Source organism: Cottoperca gobio, chromosome 9 (genome assembly GCF_900634415.1).
Source record: "Cottoperca gobio chromosome 9, fCotGob3.1, whole genome shotgun sequence".
NCBI lineage: Eukaryota > Metazoa > Chordata > Actinopteri > Perciformes > Bovichtidae > Cottoperca > Cottoperca gobio.
Genome location: NC_041363.1, coordinates 5,828,808 through 5,854,422, shown reverse-complemented (window position 1 = coordinate 5,854,422; position 25,615 = coordinate 5,828,808). Strand labels below are relative to the sequence as shown.

Below are 25,615 nucleotides of genomic sequence, written 5' to 3'. Positions count from 1 at the left end.
TAATACGCTTTTATTTTGCTGACAAATTAGCTTCACTTCTGGTGGAGTTGTTTCTGTCTCTGGCTTGATGCAGCTGTGACAGAGAGGCCCAGCCCATTTTGATTACGCACCAACAGGGGAGGGGGGCGCGCTGATGTCCTCGCTCAACCAACCCCTGCTGTTGTAATGTAAAGCTGGTAGTGTCCTGGTGTACCGCTGTAAAGAACCCGGTTCACATACATCGGTGCCTCCAACTTGAATATTCTCTGCGTCGGAGTGATTCCGCAGCCAAATTACGCATGGAATGGTTTTGGGGGGATTGGAGTAGAAATGCAGCACCGCACTTCCAGCCCACAACAAGAACCATGCCCAGTTTACATTGCAAGCAAATCTATGACATCCTGTTTTATCCATTACGACTTTGATATGAGTGAAATTTGCTCGGATACCGACAAGGAGTGAAGAAAATATAGACAGCGTTCAGGCTGAAGGACGTTGTTTTCGCTGCAGACGCCTGTGAACCGAAAACCTCTGCATTTAGGATCTTTTTTTCTTTTTGATGGAGCTGGAGAACATAGTAGCCAACACTGTACTGCTAAAAGCGAGAGAGGGTAAGTTGGCACATAAAAACCGCTCAGTGCAAATAGTAAGTAGGCCTGGCTGTGTCACATTTTGCGCTCAATATGCAGAAAAGGTAGAAATAATCGTAATGATGACGGCAGTAGGTACGCCTGCGGTCTGTAGGGCTCTGTACAGCAGGTAAATCCTACAGATGCAACAGAAAAAGACTCGTATGCAATAATACCAACAATATGAACACGTCTCATTGTCTGGTGATAAATTCTAACCTAAAATCAGTCATTTTTATTCTTACTGATTTTTAAAAATCCTATGCGTTATCCCACATATGCAAAGGGGGGAGATCTGCCTCCCACATCCTGCTTTCGCTGTCTGTGCACATGAATGCGCGCTTTCGCAACATTATACGTGCCGAGACACACACTGATAACTCTTTATACAGAGAGAGAATACACGAGTGGAGGCTGGCTGCTATTTGAACCGTGATATGATGATGTGACTGCTGTTAAAATCTATGTATGGGGCCTGCACAGAAGGACTGGTTATCAGTGTAGTCCAACGTCTGAGAAGGCCAGATGTACTAGTCTGGAATATAAAGGTGTATATAGTGTTATTATAGGTCGGTGCTAAGGGCAGGAGGAAGGCCTGCAGGTAAACATTATACAGTCTGACGCCATGAATATTTACCATAAAGTCTTCTGGTAACAAATGGCTTAAAAAAAAACTAAACCCCAGCAGCATACTTCTTTTGAACTCTGTATGTGTCACAATTCAGAATAAATTGCGTAACCTTCTACTAGAAATTCTAAGTAAGGTTTGTGTCACACACACACTCACAAGTGCACACAAGTTTGGATGCAGGCAGCACGTGGTTTCATGTGGCAACAGTCTCTGTGGAGTTGCGGGGTGACGCAGGAGAAGACTGCGCGCCTCTGGCAGATCCTTCCATTTATCTCACACGATGACATACTTGGGAGACAAAAGGTTTGCTAGTCTGCGCAGAGGCCAGAGAGAGAGTTTCATGGGAATTAATGGAGTGATGAAGTGAAACAGGAAGCTGACATGCTGTCAAAACCCTTAACGAAGGATGCAATTTTACCCATGGGTCAATCTGGACGTTTTGTTTTATGGGGCGCAGAGCACGACTGGGCCGGGTGAATTAAGCTTCATGAATTAATAAGAACAGTTAATGACCCATGACAGATCGGGCTTGTCCCAGCAGCTCCATTGGTGCTCATCCAGTCCCTGCCCCCTGTGTGTGGGAGAGAAAGGGCCTTTTACAATTTCACATTAAGGGATGAGAAGGTTCTTTGAGTTAATAGCTGAAGCACAACTTTCTCCGCAGCTTGATCAATGGCCCTACAAATGAGAGTAGATCAACAGTTGAGTTCAAATTTGTTGCACTGCACACACTGAAATGTGTCACAAGTTGTTGTGAGTGTCCTTTTTTAACCGTGTGAATCATTAGAGGTTTTATCTTACAGGGCCCAGTGCCAAAGAGATCCCTGTGTGCTGGTGGTAACTTCTCACTCGTACGTATGGCAGAGGATAGTACACACAGAGGCTTACTTTAGGTCACATACCAGCAACAGTGAGAGGATGTGAATGGAGCGAATAAAAGAGTGTTTACTCCTGTTTTGTTTATGGGAGTGCATCTCAAGCCAGAGCTGAAGCAAGAGGCATGTTTCCTCTGTCCACAGCAGGAAGGCCCAGTTTCCATTGCAATATTTGCTGTGTTTTTTATTCCAGCATCCTCGCACCTCCCAAATCAGTAAAACAGTGCGAGTGGCAGCGAAGTGTAGAAATAAAAGTGATTGATATCCCCTGACCAGGAGTGTCAAAACAGGCCCCCATGCCAACTTCCATTGCTCTTTGGCTCTTCTGTGTTAGACAGATCAGTGCTGGTCTGGGTTTTTACCACCAAGACCTTGTGAGCACTCGTCATTGATTAGAGAACCTAGAGATGGGAGATTAAAACCAGCTGGGACTCGGTTAAAACTTGTGGATCAAAGAGGATTTACGATCAATATGCTGTTTCATGTTTAATGACAGCGTGGCAAATGTAACTCGTATGGATTACCATCGAGGGGAAACAAAAAGGGGAAGAAGAAGCAGCTCTGATCATATTAAACCATCACGTTAAGTGACCGCTGTCTTACATAAAGCCAAATGGTATTATACACTATCCGTTAGATGCAGCCCATAAGCTATTTAATCAAATTGATCGTTACATAACCAACTGAGTGGGCTACTGCCATCCGAGCTCCATCTTCCTGTGGCGCTGCTCTCCGGTCTCTGCGGAAGATACTTTATGGATGATGAGTATGCAGTGAAATGAAACACCCCGATCTCCTGCACGGTCATCTGAGTATCATCTGACTGCCCCAGTAGGAGACGTTTAACCATGTCAGAGCAGCAGTAAATCTTAAAGCTTTGCTACCTGTAGGATCTTTGGGGGTCACAGCAGTTTAAAAAGAAGTTCTGCAAAGTTATTTATGGCTGTTTTGTTTCAGTGAGATCTGCTTGGATCTGACATTTTAATGTTAGCTGACATATATTGACAGAGTGAGCAGGTTTAATACCAAGGTAAACTTTAGATTTAGATGTGGAGGTGAATTCCTTTGTTTAAATGTAACCTGAACCCAGCTGCTCTGACGAGAGCTACATCAGTGTGGACCCTGGGCTTATTATATGTGTGTGTGTGTGTGTGTGTGTGTGTTTGCCGGCCTCCTCATTCACAACTCTTGCTGGCAGCAGTCGCAGATTCCAAGCCAGGCAAGCGAACGTCATCGGCTGTCGAAGTGAATGAGAGTAAGGGCGAAAAACTGCATTGCTGCATCCAGATGCCTCTCTTGAATCGCTGTAGCAGAGCCAGGGTATTTAGTTTGGGCTACGAGACTGAATTCCACTCCGATGCTTGCTGGCTTTTGCATTTAGGCTGTCGTGTTTTTGGAGGTTGTGTTTGCACAAAGTAAAAGTCACTTCTGTCACATTTGGTGTAAGATTCAGTACAGGGGAGTGCTTCATCCAGCACACTGACATCTTCATGGTAAAATGACCTGAGGATTGAAGGATTAGTTCATTCCCAGGTAACTGAGGTGAGACATGATGATGATGATGATGATGGGGACATGGCAGCTGTTCTTTAATCGACAGGTGTGTGTGTGTTGTGTGTGTGTGTGTGTGTGTGTGTGTGTGTGTGTGTGTGTGTTTGTGTGTGTGTGTGGTGTGTGTGTGTGTGTGTGTGTGTGTGTGTGTGTGTGTGTGTGTGTGTGTGTGTGTGTGTGTGTGTGTCATTATTTGGATAATTGTTTAATCGTTTCTGTAATTTCTCAAGCAAAAATGCCCAAATTGTGTTTTGTTGCAGATTCTCCAATGTGGGAATTTGTTGATTTTCATTATTATTTTTGTGCGTGTGTGTTTTTGGTGTGTGGGTTGGACTAAACAAGACATTTGAAAACATCACCTTGGACTCTGAGAAACTAGGATGGGTGTTTTTTCAATCGTAAACATTGTTTGCCACAAATTTTCTGCAATAATCCCAAAAAATGACATTGTTTTATTGTTGAGGGAACCAACGCTATGTTAACTTAAATCTGTCATCCCTGCTTGACTCTAGGACTTTCGGAGTCCCAGGTTCAGATTGAGTATGAAACCAATGATGCAGGTTGTTTTGTGTGTGTGTGTGGCCACATTGTACTCAAGAGGATGTTCTCATACATACACAAATCACAAGCCAACTGATCAGAACACTATAAGAAGATGCGTGTGATACAAGATCACATGAAATGGTATTGTGTGGGTTCTGAACACCGTCTCTTCGAGCTCCTGCTGCAGGGGGGGTGGGAGTCGGGATGGTGTTACTCCATCATGTGATGCCACGGCAAGTCTCAGCAAGCTGGGGGAGCTGCTGTCGTTGGGACCGACTGAATGTTTTTGACACTTGAGCTAGGTAACCTGTTTGAATCTGCAACCGTGTCAAACACACGCAACACAGGTCTTTGGTAAAGTCCGTATGAATAATATACAGTAGGCTCTCTCCCACTTCCACACTGCCAGGAGTGCTCCTCCCCCAGGACTCCTCTGGAAGGCCATGACATAATGCTGTTGACTTTTATTTGGTAAAGAGCCTTAATGGAAGGGAGAGTAAAATGCACGTGTGGGGGGGGGGGACCAGCTTGTAGTTTTCTCACTGGGTTCTTCTGACGGGAAAGGAAAAGAAAACCTGTGAAGACAGTCTGTTGCTGTTTGTGACCCACTCTTACACATCTCAGATGTCTCACTTCGCTCAGACGTGATTCACTTTGAATATTAAAGCAAAAGTTGTATGTTTAAAAAAAAAAAAAAAACAACATAAGCCTGCAACATAAGACCCACAGAGCTTACTGGCAGTCAGGGTAACTGGTAACCACAAAAATAAATATTATTTATGTTAGTGGCGTCCATTTGTGATTCCCGCAGGATGAACAAGTAATAATGTTGGTGATCCCTTGAACTAGCACCATTATCAGCTCAATATTTGATTCTGCCAAACACTTAATGGCTTTCTGATCAACCTCAGCTGTACTTTGGGCTAATTAACAAATGTTAGCATGCTAACGAGCTAAACTAAGATGCATTATACCGGCTGCAGCCCGTTATGTAATGGTGAATGTTATCTGACCTTATGTTGCTAGCATGACAGTAGACTCTTAGTCTTGATTAAGACTTTCTGTAGAGCTATTGTCTGCACCTCTTCCTCTTTTGTTACCACATGCAGAAACAAAGGCTTCCATATAACTCCTGTCCAAACATTATTTGGCAGTCAAATCAGACTTTCAGTCGGTGGAAGAATTTGTTTTCGTTCATTTACCTTTTATTCAACAATTATGCAAACTAGAAAATGCTAAAACGAAGCTAAATTAAGATGCATTGTGGGTATGTTAACATGCCTGGCAGCAAGCTTTTGCAGCTGATATTTATTACATATGAATAGGCCTAAAAGTTATGAATTGTAGTCTACACTTTATTTGATCTGTATGATGGTTACACACCTTTCAGACGGCAAAGGAAAGAATCTATCTTTTCATTTTTGGACCCGTTTTGTTCTTATTCATGCAGGTCATTCATTCTGCATCAACACTTTTTAAATATTTTTGTGGATCCTTCAGAATTAAAGCACAAGGTTCTTTTTTTTCCTTGGCTCCCCATCTTCAGTTAAAGATGGAGAAATAAACCAAAGAAGATGCAGCGATATCAATTTCTCCATCGACAACACGCCACAAGGCTCGCTGTGTTTTGAGTAGGAGTGTGACTCATTTTTCTTGAGTAGAAAAATTCAGCTCTCTGGCTCTTACTATCTCTATTGTTATTGCTGCCTCTACCCACACATACAGTATACATAACTCAGCTGGATGCAACAAGTTCATGCCTGTTCTCCGGGGGTTGTTGAGTGGAATTCTGGGAAATATAGGAGATAATTATCTAAAGTAGAAAGTAGACAAGGTGGGCTGAGGGAAAGTGGATGCAGAAAAAAGTGAGTTTTTAACTGCTCGTCACTGAAGTAGTCCAGGAATGCTCTGAGCAGCCGGATGATATCATTTCCCCCCATGTCAGACGTACAGGTTACTTACTTACTTATGCAGCATTTTATTGTGTCTCCACGAATCTGCCGCCTAAGATGAGCTTCCTGCGCTCTTTAATGCAACATCCAATGAATATTTGATGTGCATTAACTGTGGAATAATCAATACTGTAGCGTATAAAGCTTCCTCCCTCATGTCTCCTGCTGTATGAGGAGCTATGCACTTGTTCAACATACTCATGTACACACTCTCACACACACACAACATGGTCGGACATTATAGAGTTTGAAATGACATGAGGCCATATAGTTTAAGCTAATAAAATGTGTTGAATGAAAACTATGAGATCTTTTCACCTTGTTAATGTTTTTAGACTGGAAATGGTCATGTGTGTATGAGACTGAAGTCCCACATGGGCCATTGTAGATTATTTATGGGAACTGGCCTGGGGATTCTTTTACTTGCATTCTGAGAGGGATAGAAAAACAGGAGTTTATCACTTCTAATATTGTAAAAACTAATAAATCTCGGACAGCAACTGCTCTTCCCTAAAGCTTGCTGTGAGTTTGCAATGATAGGGAGAAAATATGAACAAAACTTCCCAGGAGTAAATCCAAAATACCCCAAAGAAGCAGATAAATGGGGCAAAAGCTGAAACAGCAGATTTCTCTCAGCAGTTCAATTCACCACACACTCGAGTACCTTTTTATTTTATTTTGAGATGTTGCCATAACAGACAAAAAGAACATAGAATGTCAACATAGAAGCAAGATGTGGAACAAGCATCTTCATGAAGAGTGTGTGTGTGTTTGTGTGTGTGAGGACAACAAATACATGTTCTCTAGAGGATAGAGACAGCGCAATGCAATCACTTCAAACCTATTTCAGTGATGGGTTTTGTACACACACACACACACACACACACACCCGTGTTCAATAATATCTATCAAATACAGCGAACCGTGTGATCCATCAGTTTGATAAGTTGGATCTCTTATTTTCATTGGAAGCACTTTCCTTGATGTTTCTCACTGCAGACATTCACTCCGAGCGAGAGGGAATAAAATCATCCCTCACAGAGATTAGGATTACATTGCCATTAAGTTTTGTTATTGAAGTGAACAAACACCGTGTCAGGAGCGTCCCATTATAGCTAGCTTCACGTGGACTATGCTCTGTCCTCCTGGATCTTTATGGATGAGCAAACAGCATGTTTTACCCAGCATGCCCTGGGCTGTGTGTGTGTGTGTGTGTGTGTGTGTGTGTGTGTGTGTGTGTGTGTGTGTGTGTGTGTGTGTGTGTGTGTGTGTGTGTGTGTGTGTGTGTGTGTGTGTGTGTGGTGCTTTGATCCGACAGCCTGGTGGGTTATATAATTTCAGTCTATTGAATGTCCCCCCCCCCCCCCCCCCCCCCCCCTGTATTTATAGAACAGGAAACTTGTGGCACATGACAGACAGAAAGTGTGTGCCTTCTGCTGCCTTCTGTGAGATTTCTGCACTTGCAAGTTTTCTTCTTGATCACCTTTCTGCACACGGTTGTTCACTTATGAACACACACACACACACACACTCACAAACACAGTTACTCTAGTGACAACTGTCACAGTCCACCAGCTTTGAGGTCATGGACCGGTTTGACCACCTCCGTTTGTGTTGGCACGTTGCTCCTGCCCTTGGACTGGGTGCTATTTATAGCTGTAATGTTTACAAGGACACGGAAATAGTTGTGTATTTTTTTCTTAAGGCTTTGTGAGCAGCATTTTAAGTATATTTGAAGTATACTTCCTTGTGCACACATACTAACGTTGTGCTATTTTTATACTTAGTATACTAATTATGTATCTTTGCTACTAAAGATATACTCAAAAACATTTTAGTGTACTTGACTTACTTAAATATACTTAAGTACATCCTTTTGTATTTCTTACTAATGCTGTACTTTTAAAATAAATTCTTTTTTTACTCTGAAATACATTTTAATCCACTTTTCAGATAACTTTTAATACACCTATAATACATATACACTGTGTGTATATATATATATATATATATATATATATATATATATATATATATATATATATACACTGTGTGTGTATATATATATATATATATATATTATACATAAGTGTACATAAAATACACTGATTAGTTAAAAAAACAACTTGTACTTAAGTTTATGTGATTCCTTCATATTGATGCCTGAAAATGCTGCAGTCAAGTACACTTCTTACACTTAAAATATCTTTACGAGCACTTAAGATGTACCATTAGCATGTGAAGTACATCAGCACTCCAGAAAAAACACACTTTAAGTACTTTGTCCATGAGTAAATATACTTCAATACTACTTCCTTTGACTTTTTTAGCCGTGGGTTAAGTCTACTTCAGTGTACTTTTATATACTTTATGTAGCTTTAATGCTGCAGCAACATTTTTAAGGTCAAGTTCGATTCAGGTGTTATTGTCAACACAGCACACTTGTTGTGTTGGGGCACAGCTGTGCACTATAGTGCTGATAAGATCTCTCTTTTATTGTCTATGACTGATTTTGACTTTACGACCCCTCATTAAGTGATTTAACATGTGACCCCCCCCAGCAGCTGCCGAATGTTGCCAGGTAAAAGGTGTACGTCACAGTTGTTTGCTTTGAGAGCATTAGCAGATGTTACAGCCCGGATCATACCGTTAGTATTGCGATAATGAGGAATACGTGGACAGAGAGGCTCGTTCGGGATGGTAATATGGCGACTGGACCGACATGACATCATGGTGGAAAAGGGCAACAAAGAGCTTCTTCCTGCTATAGTCCTCCCCTTCTGCTCAGGTCAGGGCAGCGTTTCCCTCTGCTTCCTGTGGCACACAGACCACACACACAAACACACACTTGCTACTGTTTAACTAAACCTGAGGGCTAACCCTAAAATGTCCTCCTTTCAATAACAAGTTTATTACATAATGCACAATAGCGTTGAATCAATGAAAAACTTAACCTCATACAGGACTTATTGTTATGTTGACTGCATTAGCTTGTACAGGTATATATATTATATATTAAGCAGAGCTGGGACCAAGTCTTTGCACCCAAGTCCTTAACTTTTGCGTTTTTTTGCACGCAGACAAAATTATCTTTGGCATAATTCTTTCCAACTGGCGCCCAGTAACGTAGTTAGTTCTTCATGGGTTTCTCCTGAAACTTGATTAGATGCTGTCGGATTGGTTCAAGCAAAGTTGAGCTGGGAAATTAAATTTAGATTTGCTGGGAATGAAGTGATAACGTTACTTGATGCAGGAAACAAAGGGAAATTAACTGAATCGTGGTTCACTTTTTTAAATGACATACTTTTTCACTGTTGAGCTTGGGGGAAGGTGTCAAGTATGTTCAAGTCAAAAGGCTCAAGTCCAAGTCATGTAACTGGTGTTTAGTTATTTACCGTGTATCTTTATTTATCTCTACTTCCCTCCTCATACTGTATACATACTGTAGCAACATGCAGACATTTGCTGCACAACCCCCAATCGCACACTCGTCTGGAAAAGCGTTATTTTAAAGCAACTCTATCTCTGTCTTTGTCTTACAGGAGATGGATATCTAGCACGAAGTCATCTAGATGTTGCTTGCGATAAAAAGTCAAAACCGTATGACAGTGAGAGTCGCTCTGCAGAGCACTGAGAAGCAGGAAGAGGATGTTTAACAAAGAGTGCCAATACAAATGTCTCTTCTTCTTCTTGTTGTTGTGTGTTTACCACTCGTGTTTTGCATTCACAAAAACACCAGCCCTTACCTGCATCTCAAATGCAAATAAATTCCAAATTTATAATCTTTAACTGGACATTGTTTGAGAGATTCACTGACCACACCTGTGACTAAAGCGTGAGGCCGACATTTAACAGATCAGACAAAGGAGATGATGTGAGCATGAGCAATAATCAGAAAGAGATAATCAGTTGTTTGTGAACAAGAGTTAAATTTAAGGTCGACGCACGTAGGAGATGTGTGCGAAGAGTCACAGAAATCTAGAGAAATCTCACTTTTTGCACAGAGTAGGTGTGGAGAATAGCACATCATATTCACAGCTCCTCTCTGCCAGCGCTCTCGCATCACATTCTGTTGCAGATGTTGTTGTTACATGTATGCCAGATGCACAGCGTGTGATTCAGGATGTGGTTTCGACTGGTTGTCCACAGCGGGTCTAACTGCACGTCTGGAGTGACAGTGTGAGGTGTTTGAAACCTCAGAGACCTTGTGTGAGGGAGTGTGTGTGTGTGTGTGTGTGAGCTACACACTTTGTAAATGTTCTGGATTCTTTTGTGTGTCAACACTTTATGAATATAACCTCACAGCTAAGCAGGGAGGTTTTTCAATGTGTGGATGGATGGGGCCTGCTGAACTGCCCGAGTCGGTTAAATTGAGCATGAGGACATTACTAGAGAGAGGTTACAGTAGAAACGCTGTACACACACACACACACACACACACACACACACACACACACACACACACACACACACACACAGACACACACACACACACACACAGACACACACAGATGTTTGGGATGCCGGTAACCCCCTGGTGTCCCGCCAGACGGATGTCGTTCCCTCTCTGACCTTATTTTTGCTTCTCTTGACATGCCTTCATGATGTCAGAGCTGCTAAGCAGAAACATAAATAAAGGGCGGCGACCACACTGCCCTCATGGAACAAATTAGACTGACAAGTTCCTGTGTGCAAGCGTACCCACGGCGCAGTGCATATTTCTTACCCGTGTGTAAGTGACAGAGCATGAGAACCGTCTGATAGAGAAAGAAAGACATGGGGGAGCGAAGGCAAGAGAGTTTGTGAACGACATTTATGAGTTTATTCAATCTTTTATTAACCCAGTTTTGGTAAACATGAACCCAGATCTGCACATAAAACACTTTGTTTTAAATCTGTAGCTTCATGCCATGATGTTATTATCGCAGTGCTCCCCCCCCCCCCCCCCCCCCCAGACCTAGTTTGTTTCACCCCGCCGGAATATTTCCCCTTCAGTGAGCAGATATACAACAGCTGACGGCCACCAACAATGCAGCAGTATGTACTGCAGAATTCTGAACTGATTAAGGGTTGTATTTGTTTAAGGCCGCAGACATCAGGGATGCCACAAGACACCGAGGGCCCATAAAGCCGTAAACGTGCAACCTTATACAACCCTAAAACAAAGGCTGTTGATGGGCCTGAAGTGACAAACAAGGTCAGTCATTGGCTGGCTGCGATGATGTACAGGTGACGGGGAGAAAATCGCCAACAAAGTCTGACAATAAAAACAAAACTGGATTACAGGAAACAAAAAAAAGAATGAGGAAGAGAATGAAAGAGAATGAAAGAGAATGCGACAAAAAGAAACAAAGAGGAACGACGTTATTTGTGGTTGTCTCAGCATTGTGCAGAGGTTGAATGCCTGGGCGGAGCGCAGATGTTTGGTACAATTATTTGACATGCCGTTGACCCTTCACAGGAAATCATTTGGTGGACGCTTTTAACCACAAATGCCCTACAGTAGCGTTCATTTTTAGCATGGTGACCCCTGCGGTTAATTACGTTCGCCGCTCACTGCACTGCTACAGCAGACGTCAAGTTTCTTATTAAAGGAGATTTAGATATTGGACCACACAGCGGAGTGCGCTGAGGGTTTGCCGTGGAGCGTTACTTTACATATTAACTGTTCTCAGAGAATATTTGGTGCTAAAATAAGGAAAGTGTGCCTGTTTATAGCTTTTTTTGGTCTACAGTAATGTTGACGAGGAGCAGGTGCTGGGAGTTAATGATTCTCTTATTTTGACTTGGGGTTATTAATACATTCTTGCTCCGTGTTTGTCCATGGTGATATTGCCAACGCTCTGTGTGTCATCTGTGGTGACGCAGGGTCCTTTATGTAAAAACATATCCTAACTGAAGTTGTATAAGGGTTTCTATAAGTCTTAAAACAACTTGTTTTGTGGATTTTGTATTACAAATGATGGTTGAGAAGGTGTTCGTCTGCTCTAACATAAGCTGCATTTGTGGCAAACTGCCTACAGTAGTAAGCTTTCATTAGGAACCACATTATCCCGAATTAATTACTAAACACTTAATATTTTGTATGTTTACTTAGGCTATTAGAAAAAGCTCTATTCAGGCTTGGCACACAGTGTGTTACATTACTTCGCCAGTAGTAACTGGAGGGGTGGGGCTAACGCATGGTCGGTTGTGCAATTTGTCTTCCCTTTTGATTAATTGTTGCAGCCTGTGGTCCATGACTGATTCTGTATAATGTCGCGCATCTAGCGTTGCATCTATTTATGCAAAGAAAATAAGAAATACTTGAAGAAATATGGGCATTAAAAAAAAAAAAAATCAACATCTTTTTAAAATCTGTTGAAATTCTAATAGCTGTGAAAATATGTAATTTGTTCCTTTTGGTGGCAAAAGATGCCAGATGGAAATAAAAAGAAGAAAACTCATGAGACTGCGGTGGCATCATATTTAAAATATTAACAATCCATCTGCTGGCCACAAGAAATAGATATTCTAGCTTTTATTTGCAAATAGCAGCAGCTTCACTATAACGGTTTGATATGAGAACATAATGAGTAACACATGAGGCCTGTATGACGTCTAATACTACACCAAAACAAGCCAATTTGAGTCTTTAATCTTCACATTGTTGGGTGTAATTTAAATGAGTTGCATTTAAGTCCAAGTGAGTGTAACGTCGTCACATTTCAAACAGCAGAGGAGGAAAGGATGAGGCAGTAATGCAGGGGGATTGATGGGGAAACTGCGAAAGCTTTCACTCAGAGGCTCCAAGATGACGTAGTGTGTCTCACATTCCTGGGTTATTACTTAAAGATGTCCGCTTGTCATTGCTTCTCCTGCGCTCATGCTCTCAATGTTGCCTCTCACAGCAGCTCACACTTGCAAAGATTGGTTGAGGGAAATCCCTGTCCGTGCATTAGAGCTGTCTTCGCGCATTAAGAAAGAAATAAAACTGAGAGGAACATGACGTAAGGCACAGCAAGCTGGAATGGATGGAAAACAGAGAAATAAGTTCTCACACTTGTGTTTAAACAGTAAAAGAGAGGAAAGGGCAGAGGTGGTTTTAACATGCAAATGTGGAGGCGGTCAAATGCGAAAGGCAAGTTTAAGGCAAGATAAATTGCATTAATGGATGACTGCACAGCAATTCTCCTTTTTTAAAGATCTAAGGATGTGGATTTAAGTGATTTTTGTTCATGGTGGTGTTACGTTGCTGCAGGAAGCTGATGCATGATTATTCAGAGCCGTGGAATCCAGTCTGGCAAAGTCCCGGGTTCTGATGGGAAGATTTCTGCCTAAACACACACACACACACACACGCACACACACACACAGCGCACACACACACGCACACACTGCTCAACTTTCAGAAAAACTACTGAGTGAGAAAGAAAGTCAGCAGAGAGAGGAGAGATTTATGGAGGAAGTGAGACGTAATCTATGAATTATATATACACAACCCCTCTCCTCTTTCTCTCCTCGCTGATGAAAATAAACTTTGACAACTTTATAAAGTTCTCTCATTACAACATTCTCACCTCTTGTTTTTCTCTGTCGCCACAGGTGGAGGAGGAAAGCGGAAAGGGAGGAGCAAAAAATGGAAGGAGATCCTTCGCTTCCCCCATATAAGCCAGTGCACTGAGCAGGGAAACAGCATCGGTACGTGTTTGTGTGCTCACCTTCGGCTGCGGTCGAATACTCTGTTTTGCTTGGGAAGGTCCCTAAGTGAGTGAAATGAAGTTTCTAAGTTGCAGCCCGGATAATAGCTGATCCCATTTTCTAAATGCCAAGGAAAGGTGCTTCATCGCTTCCTTTCTTATGTCCTTTAGCGTAGGGGACACTGGACCATCATTTACGAAAGACAATGCCGTCCCACAATTCCTTGCTGCAGCGACATTTATGGTGACAGACCCACGTCATTACCACACGCCGACACATAATTATGTAGTTTAGTGTAAGTGCAGTCGGATTATCTCAGCACCGCGGTTGTCTTTTCCTAAGACCTTATGAATTCTCCTTCAAGTCTTTCCTTGACCTCATGACGTTTTTCATCAAGGTCAAGGAAAAGTGGTTAAGATAAGACCATAGGACGTAATTATTTCTTTTGACTATTCGACCGCAGCAATTGTGTTTGTCTAATGGTGTTTCCAGAGAGGGTGTTTTTAAAGTGTGTGTGTGTGTGTGTGTGTGTGTGTGTGTGTGTGTGTGTGTGTGTGTGTGTGTGTGTGTGTGTGTGTGTGTGTGTGTGTGTGTGTGTGTGTGTGTGTGTGTGCTTTTTTTATTTCTTCAGAGAGGGACTATGTCAGCATCTGTGAGAAACAGCCTATCGGACGGCTTCTATTCCGTCTGTACTGTGAGACCAGACCTAAACTGCAACGATGCATCCAGCTACTGGACGCAATGGTACACATGCACACACACACACACACACACACACACACACATACACACACATTGAGTGGGCAACCTTTACCAGAAGTTAGCCGTTACACATCCCTGAATAACCCCAGAAAGAAATGTTTTTTTTCCTTTTTAATATTGTGACTGTGAACAAAGAATTTAAACCTTAATTGACCATTCACTAACGCCAGCTCTAACGAGGACCAGCAGGTCTGTTAAGCTTGGGATTTCTCCAGTTTCTCTAATATACTTGGTATGTTAAGTAGGATGGTGGGTGGGGCAAAAAAACATGAGCAACTACTTAGACTAGCATTATTTACCAAAGGTCATTAGCTATCTACATTATTTAGTGCCATTTACTGGTTAGGCTACAGGTTAAAATAACATCTACTCTACATAATCAACCTTGTGCGTGCCAAAATGGAAGTGCAGAGAGACGATAGCGGCTCTGCCCCGCTCTTTACTTGGTTTTGGGGAGTTTAGACTTCAGAGTTTAGACTTTTCTCTTGAAGAAGTGAAGCATACTGTTTGAAAATACAAACATCAAAACAATTAATCTAAGGAATCAGCTGGAAACATTATTTAAAAAATCATTTTCAACCAACTCAAGAGTTGTAGCGTTAGCATTAGCTTATGCTAGCTAGCTACAGCAACAGTTGTGATTTCAGCCAACAAAATCCTTAGTTGAAATGAGAAGGCAGCTTTCGTTTACTTCTGTGTGAATCAAGGACCCATTGTTTAAAAAAAGATTTCTGAGTAGTAAGTCTGTAAATCTGTCCCCATTATTAGCTTGTCAACAGGGGTGTAGGGTGTAGCGGTGTAGAAGGGTGTAGCGTGGGCCGAGGAAGACACCAATACATTTTGAAGCACAGGTGAACCACAGGGCGAATACATATATTACTTTTCACTTTCGTTAACAATAACAATATAGGCTATAGGGCATTTGGCCTTGGCGGGGGTCTGCGCTTTCAGAGTGCCCTTGTAGTTGTAAACAGATATGAACTGTTGCATAATGGAAAGCCTGACAGGCGTAGCAACAGTAACTAACAGAGGGGGGGCGAATGGTCTATTCCTCCAATGTTCCCAGGTGTGACTTTATCGGCTATTTAGAGTAGATGAATGCAGGTATGGAAACCCCCCCCCCCCATCCTTTTTTTCAGTGCACTCACTTTTATTCCATCGTAGCTTGAAAGTACCTTGATGCTGGGTCATGCAGCCAGAAGAGACAATTACACTGAGTAGTGATTATTCAACCAGCCAGATCCCCCCCCCCCCCCCCATCCACCCGGCTTGTTGCCCCCCCTCCTCCTATCTCTCTCTGCGTCTAGACGGAATAGCTCCCACATGACACATTTAAGTCTTTATCTATGCCCAGAATATCTTTGCAGGCATGTGATAGGACAGAAAGAACAGCATTGTTTCCCACACCACCCCCTCCAATCCTAAAATCCCCACCCTTCTCTGCCCCCTTCAACCACCCAGCCCTAAAAAAAAATGACCATCACCCCTCTGCGAGGGGGAAACCACTAACAGGGACTCATCCCAAACACATGCTGGCACTAATTCTGCAATCCATGTGACGACTTCTGAGGCCATGCTCTGTGTTGAACTTTATACTCACCACTTTCCTGAAAATACTCCAGGCCTGAGGGCGATTACAACCAGGCAGGTGCTCGTATTTCAAGTGATTTGAATAACATATGATTCCTGTGCAGTTGTAAGAAACCGTTTTATTATGTAATCCAGTGATCATGCATTTCCAGAAACGATATATAACAGAGTATATAATGCTGCGTTCAAGAAAACTCGCAACTTTCAGGAGAGAACGAGAAAGTACTGAACTCGAAGTTCCTATTTGTAAGACTTCGTGCAGTTATCTGATGTCCCAAAGCAATGAAAGCGCACATTTTAAATGATAAACCATCAACTAAAAGGCAACGTAAATATATTTTCATATATTTAATTCAAATAATACGAACTGTTATATGTTAAAAACCTGTTCTGAGTGTTATGTCCCTATTATTAGGTACCTGGTCACGGTAAAAATTTCTGAAGTGTGTGTGTGTGTGTGTGTGTGTGTGTGTGTGTGTGTGTGTGTGTGTGTGTGTGTGTGTGTGTGTGTGTGTGTGTGTGTGTGTGTGTGTGTGTGTGTGTGTGTGTGTGTGACTTGAAAGCATGAACACGGAGGAAGAGGAATTGTGTGTTTCGGTGTGTGCAACAGAGGAAGGAATGTGCTTTGGGGGTTCCAGTGGTTCCTCTTACATCATGAGAAAGTGTGTGTGCATACAATTGTGTGTGTTGGATCCCCTCTGCTTCCAAAAGGCTAAAGGGGCGTCTACTTTTTCCTTTGGCAAAGGGTGGAAGTCAGGGAGCTCATTTACTGTGTGTGTGTGTGTATGATTTCTCTGGAGCCTCTCATACTACTATATAGTTTGTAAATGCAGTATGTTTTTATTTCTGGACTTCTTTTGGCGTTGTTCTGAAGTGTCAGTGACACTGTGGCTTTTTAAAGCCTGTTTGTCCTTAAGCTCAGAGGCTTATGTGTGTATGCACTGAATATATACGTGTGTGTGTGTGTGTGTGTGTGTGTGTGTGTGTGTGTGTGTGTGTGTGTGTGTGTGTGTGTGTGTGTGTGTGTGTGTGTGTTTTGTAGTGGAAAGCTGGTGACGCTGGTGTGACACACTGTGACACTCCAGGACCTCAAGGAATCCCGTCGTGTTTACTGTGTGGTTGCCAGGCAACGCAGGAGCATGTTGGACAAAAGCCACTGGTAGAAAGCGTTGGGCCAGCGTGCAGTACAGACGCCATGTTGCTCCCCCCCCCCCCCCTCCCTCCCACTTCTTCTTTAGAGAAGTTAAAAGTGCTATGAAATGCGTCAGAGCGCTCTTCATGTCGTTGCCTCTGCGAGAGAATCCAATATGTTCAGAACGTCCAAAACCTGTTTGTGTCAACAGCGTCGTATGTTGAGATAAGGAGCCAAGAGCAACATGTGTTTATGTGAGAGTGACAGCAACACACAGAGTGAGAGGTGTGTGTGTGTGTGTGTGTGTGTGTGTGTGTGTGTGTGTGTGTGTGTGTGTGTGTGTGTGTGTGTGTGTGTGTGTGTGTGTGTGTGTGTGTGTGTGTGTGTGTGTGTGTGTGTGTGTGTGTGCTCACTAAACAGCAGCTGTTCCATCCTACAAAATAAACAACAAATTCAAATTCTTATTTTCTCATGAACGGGAGGGAGAGAATTTGACAGAAGTTTGGCATTTTAGTTTTTTACAGTTGGAGAGCAGAGAGAGAGAAAGACGGAGAGTGGGGGGGGGGGGAGGATCATCAATCATCATCAGTACTTTTTTTTAGTAACTCTTTCTATTGGGGTGAAACATACAGTTGAGCAATAGGAAGATGCATTTTAAGTACAGGTATTAAGAAGACATAAAACAAATGTTTTACAGGTGGATTATCATACACATATAATAATAACGCAGTATGTGTATGTGTAACATGTCCCTCGTCTCAGGAGAGATTTATTCTGGTTACAGGATTAAAAAACACTTTTTGCGTTTCGTATTTTATTTTCAATAAAGGTTATTGAGGTCCTTAAAGTCGCTCTTGGCTTGGCACTATAACGTATATGGCACAAATAGGTAGGCTATCTAATAAGCCATATTTATAAAGTTGCAACTAATGGGTACATTAATCTTGAATAAATCAATTTTTTTAATAGATAAGATTAATAAAAACTTTTAGGTTGCCAGGTTGTGAAAAATCCCTTCTTTTTTGTCAGTTTCTAATATGAAACAAAAATAAAAATGTTATTTAATGCATTAGTAAACAGTGTAGTGGGAGGGTCTTTATGATGAATTAAAGACCTGTAAAGATAAAGTCTCATTCATCTGATCTATAAATAATTAATAATAGTTAATACATCTTTATAAAATGTGACTTGTTAGAAAGTGGCGCCCACAAAGGCATTACTGTGATACATGGGGGTCATGACGCACACAAGGATGAAGTAAATTCATTGCTTGCATTTCATCAATATTATCTATTTTAAAAAAACTGCACAGGAAGACTATGAGGTGACGCCTGATGAAAAAAGAAAAAGCAGAGGAGACCAGATCCTCAAGACTTTCCTCTCAAAACAAGTAAGTTTCTTTATCTGATACATTTGGTGTAGTAATGTAGTGTTTGCACAGCGTCTATGTGCATAATACGATGCTCTTATGAGCAGTTCTGTATGTTTCTCCTCAGGTAGTGCGTGTAATAAAAAGTAATGTATTCGTGTATTTGTGCGCGTATGTCACTGTGTGTGTTTACATGTGTTGATGTAGTCACCTCAGCGTGTAGACATAGCAGAGGTTTTCGCAGACCAGTGCAGAGAAAACCTCGAGCTCAGTCCATGTAAGGAGATCTTCATCAACTGCCGCAAGTGAGTCGCCTCTCCGTCTTTATGCCCTCTCACCTGTATCACCTGTTTTCTCTGTACAACAAAACAGCAAAGACACTGCTGCCTGAATTCTAGCTCGCTTTATCTCAGTTGTAACTGTTGTTGTGTCGGACCAGGACCGTCCACGACTACCTGAGTGCAGCTCCATACTTGGACTACCAGAACAGCATGTACTTTGACCGATTCCTGCAGTGGAAGATGCTGGAGAGGTACGCAAATAAGCTAATATAAGTGGGACACTGATAGATATCACCATGAAACTTCACCAGTTGTTAACTTACATTAAGACAATTCTTTTTTTTGTATTACAAGTTTTCTAAACTGTTAAAAATTTTAAAAATGTGCAGAAATCTGAACATAAAGCAGGTTATTTTGTTGACATATTAGAGTCGCTACATAAATCAGAAAGTCTTGCCAACAGCCATTTAATTAATTTGCGCCATGTTTTTAGGAAGAATTGTTGTATAAATCAGGCTATGAATGATATAGGAACAAACCCCTTTGTAAAAGCCTTTGAAATATAGATATTTCTCATATTTAAGAGTAAAAAGTACAATCTCTTCCTCTGAAATGTAGTGAAGTACATGAAAATGTAATTGTTTAATACTTATTTGCGTTGCACCTCTGATTGAAACGCGTGCAATAACTGTCAGATGTGATTTCCCGCAACGTTAAATTAGTTTGAAGAACAAAACAAATGAAGAAACTTGACTTGGATAGACTTGGCGCTTCCCTTCAGAGACTCTTTAGAGGAGTATGATGACTCTGGACAGGAAAATATTTTATGCAGAGTGCATATCAAAGGCAGTTAGACGTAAACAGCAGGCTTTTAGAGGAGCCTTAATTGCATCCGTGTCTGGAAAGTGAAATTGCGTAAGAGAGGCCCCACCCTCAGTACAGGAAATAGACTCAGGAGGGTATTGAGTTCCGCTGATAACATCTCTGTCCTAATCGATACTATATGAGGGTCTATTAATGGATTTTTGCTGTGTCTGTGTTCTGTCAGGCAACCAATCACTAAAGACACGTTCAGGCAGTACCGGGTGCTGGGGAAGGGGGGATTCGGAGAGGTAAGAGACGATGAGGACGGTGATGAATGTTGATTACGATGCTTAAAGTATTGCGATTTTGACTTTTGACTGCAATGTGCAAGACACCGTTTTGTTCTTCTGCCTCAGGTGTGTGCCTGCCAGGTTCGAGCTACAGGGAAGATGTATGCGTGCAAGAAGCTGGAGAAGAAGAGGATAAAGAAGAGGAAAGGGGAGTCCATGGCTCTCAACGAGAAGCAGATTTTAGAGAAAGTCAACAGTAGATTTGTTGTGAGTAAAACGTCTAACTGCGACCTGTTCACACTCTTCTTGTCAATTGTAGCTTTTAAAGTTTTAGTCCTGTTTTACTGTCTGACAGGCAATACAGTTGATCTTCTCTTCTCTTGTGCCTGTTGCTCCGTCAAAGCACTTTTTATACCATGTAACGTGTTCTTCTCTACTTCTAGGTGAGCTTAGCGTATGCATACGAGACCAAAGACGCTCTGTGTCTGGTGCTGACCATCATGAACGGTGGAGACCTGAAGTTTCACACTTACAACATGGGCACGCCGGGCTTCGAGAAAGACAGGGTTCAGTTCTACGCCGCTCAAATCTGCTGTGGACTGGAGCATTTGCACAGGGAATTCATCGTCTACAGGTAGCACTGGATATCTGAAATGCATTTTCAGATGTAGTTCAGCTCCGTTCTCGATTCTTTTTAATGAGTTGTGAATATTGTGCATCGATACTTTGGTTCTTTAACACATGCTGTGTTATTTGCAGGGATTTGAAACCGGAGAATATCCTGTTAGATGACAACGGTGAGTTTCAGCTTCGATTACTGGTTATCGCATTGCACAACATTTACATTACGGCTTCATCATCCACTGAACTTTGAATATTTGCATCATGCTCACCACCGTTATGCTGCAGGACACATCCGCATTTCTGACTTGGGGCTGGCCATCAAAGTGCCCGACGGAGAACTCATCAGAGGCAGGGTGGGGACTGTGGGCTACATGGGTAAGAAACACTACAATCAACATTTCACCTGAGTAATTACCAACTTTCAACCATAACGACCCGTTTCCCTTCCTCTGCAGCTCCGGAGGTGATAAACAATGAAAAGTACGGCATGAGTCCTGATTGGTGGGGGCTGGGCTGTCTCGTTTACGAGATGACCGCCGGGCGATCGCCCTTCCGCGCCCGCAAAGAACGAGTGAAGCGGGAGGAAGTGGAGAGGAGGGTGCAGGAGGAAGAGGAGGAGTACAACGACAAGTTTACTGAGGACACCAAGGCTATCTGTAGAATTGTGAGCGTGGACGGAAAAATGTTTGTACGGAGAGACGGATGAATGATGATTACACTTATTTTGTGTTACATCTGTGAGTCGGATTCAACGTCATTTCGTTCTGCTGTGCCTTGTGATTAGTATGAATAAAGTCTTGAATCTTGAATCTAAATGAATGATTCATCTCTGCTTCTGCTCAACCAGCTGCTGACCAAAGACCCTAAGCAGAGGCTGGGGTGCCTGGCGGACGCAGCAGCGGACGTCAAGGCCCACTCGTTCTTCAAAAACATCAACTTCAAGAGGCTGGAGGCTGGGATAGTGGAGCCTCCCTTTGTGCCTGATGTGAGCAATATATTACCGTACACACTGCATGTTTAAATCAATCTCTCTGCCCCAAAGACGTATTCTGAAACTCAACTTTTACCTCATTTAGTTAAAGGAATGCCCACAAAATGACCATTTCTTCATCAATTGCTCACCCCCGTTTAACAACAGCCAAACCATCAGATGAAAACATCTGTTTACAAACTCTCACACAACTCGTGCAGTCTCATGTGTCCGGTCATATGCTCACTACTTCCCAAATACACTATTTCAAAGCCTTCCTCACAAACAGTCTCACGCGTGCACCTCCTCCATGCAAGGGCTGTTTATGTGGAAGCGTAAAGAAGATTCTCCGTTCACCATGGAAGCATGCAAAAAAACTAAAAGGTACTCAAGGTAGCACGGGCTGAGTAATTAATATACAACAGGTCGTTCTGTGGCTCCTTTAAGTCCTAAAATGGTCCAAAATAGAAAGCAATTCAAATTCCATGATTATAAATGATCTGTTTAGATAAATCCGTCTTCTGTTTTTCTTCTCAACCCCCATCTTTTTTCGTGGTCATTGACCTCTCCCAGCCTCGGGCAGTGTACTGTAAGGACGTTTTGGACATAGAGCAGTTCTCCACAGTCAAGGGAGTAAATTTGGACCAAACCGACAACGACTTCTACTCCAAATTCACTACAGGCAGTGTTTCCATCCCATGGCAGAATGAGGTAAGTGTGCACTTAATGTGACATCTTTAAATGCTTGGTGCCGGAAGACCTCACTAAACAAAGTTCATGAAATGTTCTCTCTTCTCTCCTTTTTCTTTCCTCTCATTCAGATGATAGAAACTGAGTGTTTCAGAGATTTGAATGTCTTTGGGCCTCAAGGGACGAGACCTCCAGATCTGGACTGGAATCAGCCGCCAGAGCCGCCAAGACGCAGCCTGCTGGACAGGATCTTCAGGAGGCATGTAAGTAATCACACACACGCACACACACACTGATAAATACTCCTGTCACATTAACTTTGTTTCTTGGATGATATATTTTCCCAGAAATATATGCGTTAAGCGATATTATTGTCATTTTAAGACCATTTTATGCCACTGATGATATGATAATAGCATATTAATCCAAGTACTCCTTTCTATAATCATTCAGACATTGGAACTGGAATGTGCAAAGAAATATGAAAATATCCAAAAAAAATAAAACCACACAACCAAAACGAGAAAATAAAATGGAGGTCACGTCCATATATGGTTGATAAGTCGATAACGGATTCAGGTCGTGTCCATACTTCCTAGGATAAGTCGAAAACGTTTTCCTTCACGACAGGGATGCTGGTACATGCATAACTAACTGACACATCTCTCTCTTTCTCTGCAGCAACCAGAGGTGTCTATTTCCCACTGCCGTGTGCAGTCTTCCAGTGTAAACTCTGTGGACTCCATGTCCAACTCTGCCCCCTAGTGGCACCGTGACAGTGTGGGAGCCACACACACACAAAGGGAAGGAGCTCCGAGGGGCTTCCCCGCTGCTGATTGGTCCACAGCCAGGGCCTGAGCAGCAGCCGGAGACGGCCTGTCTAAAAGCCTAAATGGTCAGCCCATGGGGTGGGGGGTGGGGGTGGGGGTGGGAGGGGGGGGTGGGAAGTGACCAGGCCCTGAGACCCCGGGCATTTGTAGTGGGATGGTCAATGTTGCAAAGACGTTTGGAAATATTCGGACAAACCTTACTTACCCTCAGGATTGTTGGACTAATAGAACAGAGCCACTGACGTTGATGAAAAAAGAAAAGGATAGAAAACAAGCTAATATTCAGGGGATCCACTGTATAATAAAGACCACCACAGGGAATAGAAGATGGGGTCTTGGTGAATTTGTTTTGTGTTTCCAGAAGAAGATATTTCTTTTTCACTCATTTTCAGTTCTTTTACTTTCTGGCCTGTATCTTGTATCTCTCCATCTATCCACACACCCCTCCGATTCTTACTCTGTAACTTAATTCTCTCTCTGCATTTCCACCTCCCATACCTCAGATCACTCCTTAAAACATTCAGAACACATCACCTCAACAACCTCAACACATAATGTACATTGCCTTGCGTACACTCAGGCCAAAGATTACAGTTTTAGTTTTGTGATACTGTTGTCATGTTGATTTAATGTTTGTTTTCTTTGGAGGTTTTCAGCCGTTCGTTTAGAACCACAGGAGGATCACAACGTGCGATCCCTTTTCTACACTTTCTCTATTTATGAGCCTGCAGACATATCATATTGCTTAAAGCACACATTACATACACAATCAGATAGACATACACACAGACAGAATTGTGTCGTGTTTTCATTGCATGGACAAAGTGTAAGTATGGACAGCTGTATCCCTTTCGCTTCTGCATACCTCATTCCACTGATGTTACCGTCGTATACCGTACAACACGCAGACGTCTCCCTCGGTTTACAGTGTCACTTTATATTTGACATTATGTGGAAACTAATTAATATGCTGTACAGAAACAGAAATCTCTTCTTTCGCTCAGTTTTTTCTGCACAGTCCCCGTGGAGCGGAGAGGAACACATGCACTCAGCCCGACTTACAAGTTGCACAATTTAAAATGTCATGCTGTTTCTTCTTCAAACATGTTTTTACCTCTGATCATTAAGGCACATTGTTGTATCGATATTGTCACACGCCGCTTGTTTTCTACATCCGAATCTGAAGTGTTCTTGCTCTCCCTATGCCTTTTTCATTTAAAAGATATTGCTGCATAGCTATTTTTGTCACATGTAAAGGTTGTTTTTATATTTTGCCCCTTTACACTTAACATGCTCTTCAAAATGCCTCACAAATCTAAAGAGCCTTCCTCTTGTCCACAGGGTATCAACGGCTACATGAAAGGTTTATCTCATCTGAATTTTATTTTAATCGACTTAACCCTTTAATGGTCTTCCCAACTGTTTAAAAGTGCACATTTCTATAGAGCTCTATATGGTTGAAGTTAGCATGTGTACTGTTTTCATGAATAATTCTGTTTTTTTTAATGTCATTTTAAAGGGCTGGCTGAAAGAAATGATGTAAATGAAAAAAAAAGTCTGATAACTTATGTAATTAATTTTAAAATCCTGCTCTAATCAGTGGAAATGTCCATTAATGGTAAAGGTTTTATTTTCTTGAACAGCTGTTTTTCCAAAAGCAGAATATTGACATTGCTACGAAGTCTTCTGATGATAAACTGTTGTCAGTATGATAAATCTAATGTGATTATACTGTATGATTGTTCAAATATATCAGTATATTTGTTTAGTTTTACCCTCACTAATCAAAACGGATTGACTGCACTCTTACTGTAAAAACAAAACAAAAACAGTTTTATTTGATCTTTTTGTGTGGGACCATTAAAGGGTTAATCCAGCTCATTAATGTAGAACAGAGGAGGAGGAGGAGACACTAGAGGATCCTACAAACACCACACAAAGAAGTGGCCTTCTCGCAGCATCACAGCCAGTTGAAAGAGAAGAAGAGCTCACTCTTCTGCTCCTTTTTTAAGAATGTGATATTTTCCTTATTTGAGGTAGTGGAAGCTGATCCATGCAGTAATTTTAATCGTCACACAAGCCTGTTTTTTTTTTTTTCTTCTCTGCGTTCTTGATATGAAACAAACAAAAAAAAAAGAATCTGAATCAGACTGAAGTGCCTCCTTGTTAGCATGATCTCCCAGACAATGCCCACACAGCCATCAGCACTTTGTTTATTCTCTGACTGTCGTGCGCTGTTTGTTTCGCTGGGGAACGCGTCAACACAAACACACACAGACTCACGCAGATTTGTCAGAAATGGAGGAAAAGTGGAGTGTTGATGAGGGAATTCTCCTTAATGTGATGTACAGCGAAGTGCTGAGTGCATGTGAAAGCCAAACCCACTGTGTCCTTCAAGTCCCAATAAACTCTGTGCTATAGTTTGAGTATCCA

The 25,615-nt window shown here is 42.1% G+C and overlaps 1 protein-coding gene across 2 annotated transcripts; it reads left to right on the top strand.

Annotated features, from left to right (window-relative positions):
• Nucleotides 1-134: 134 nt before the first annotated feature.
• Nucleotides 135-25,615, top strand: grk5l (G protein-coupled receptor kinase 5 like). Of its 2 annotated transcripts, none has more exons than XM_029439246.1 (16): nucleotides 135-590; nucleotides 13,745-13,840; nucleotides 14,472-14,584; nucleotides 18,637-18,714; nucleotides 18,901-18,998; nucleotides 19,133-19,225; nucleotides 20,023-20,086; nucleotides 20,195-20,335; nucleotides 20,512-20,702; nucleotides 20,828-20,865; nucleotides 20,978-21,067; nucleotides 21,148-21,356; nucleotides 21,540-21,677; nucleotides 22,236-22,373; nucleotides 22,484-22,615; nucleotides 23,034-25,615. In XM_029439246.1, exons 1-16 carry the CDS (start codon nucleotides 539-541, stop codon nucleotides 23,115-23,117), a joined length of 1,755 nt encoding a protein of 584 aa, XP_029295106.1. In that variant the 5' UTR covers nucleotides 135-538; the 3' UTR covers nucleotides 23,118-25,615. The 2 variants fall into 2 exon arrangements, with proteins under 2 accessions (XP_029295106.1, XP_029295105.1); XM_029439245.1 differs by lacking the exon at nucleotides 135-590 and adding an exon at nucleotides 11,147-11,586.

Bases quoted from the DNA above. Each gene is read 5' to 3' on its own strand.
- grk5l (XM_029439245.1), top strand. From the start codon at position 11,484: ATGAAAGAGAATGCGACAAAAAGAAACAAAGAGGAACGACGTTATTTG. The intron at 22,374-22,483 runs GTAAGTGTGCAC...CCTCTCATTCAG, and splicing joins CCATCCCATGGCAGAATGAG to ATGATAGAAACTGAGTGTTT. The intron at 22,616-23,033 runs GTAAGTAATCAC...CTTTCTCTGCAG, and splicing joins ACAGGATCTTCAGGAGGCAT to CAACCAGAGGTGTCTATTTC.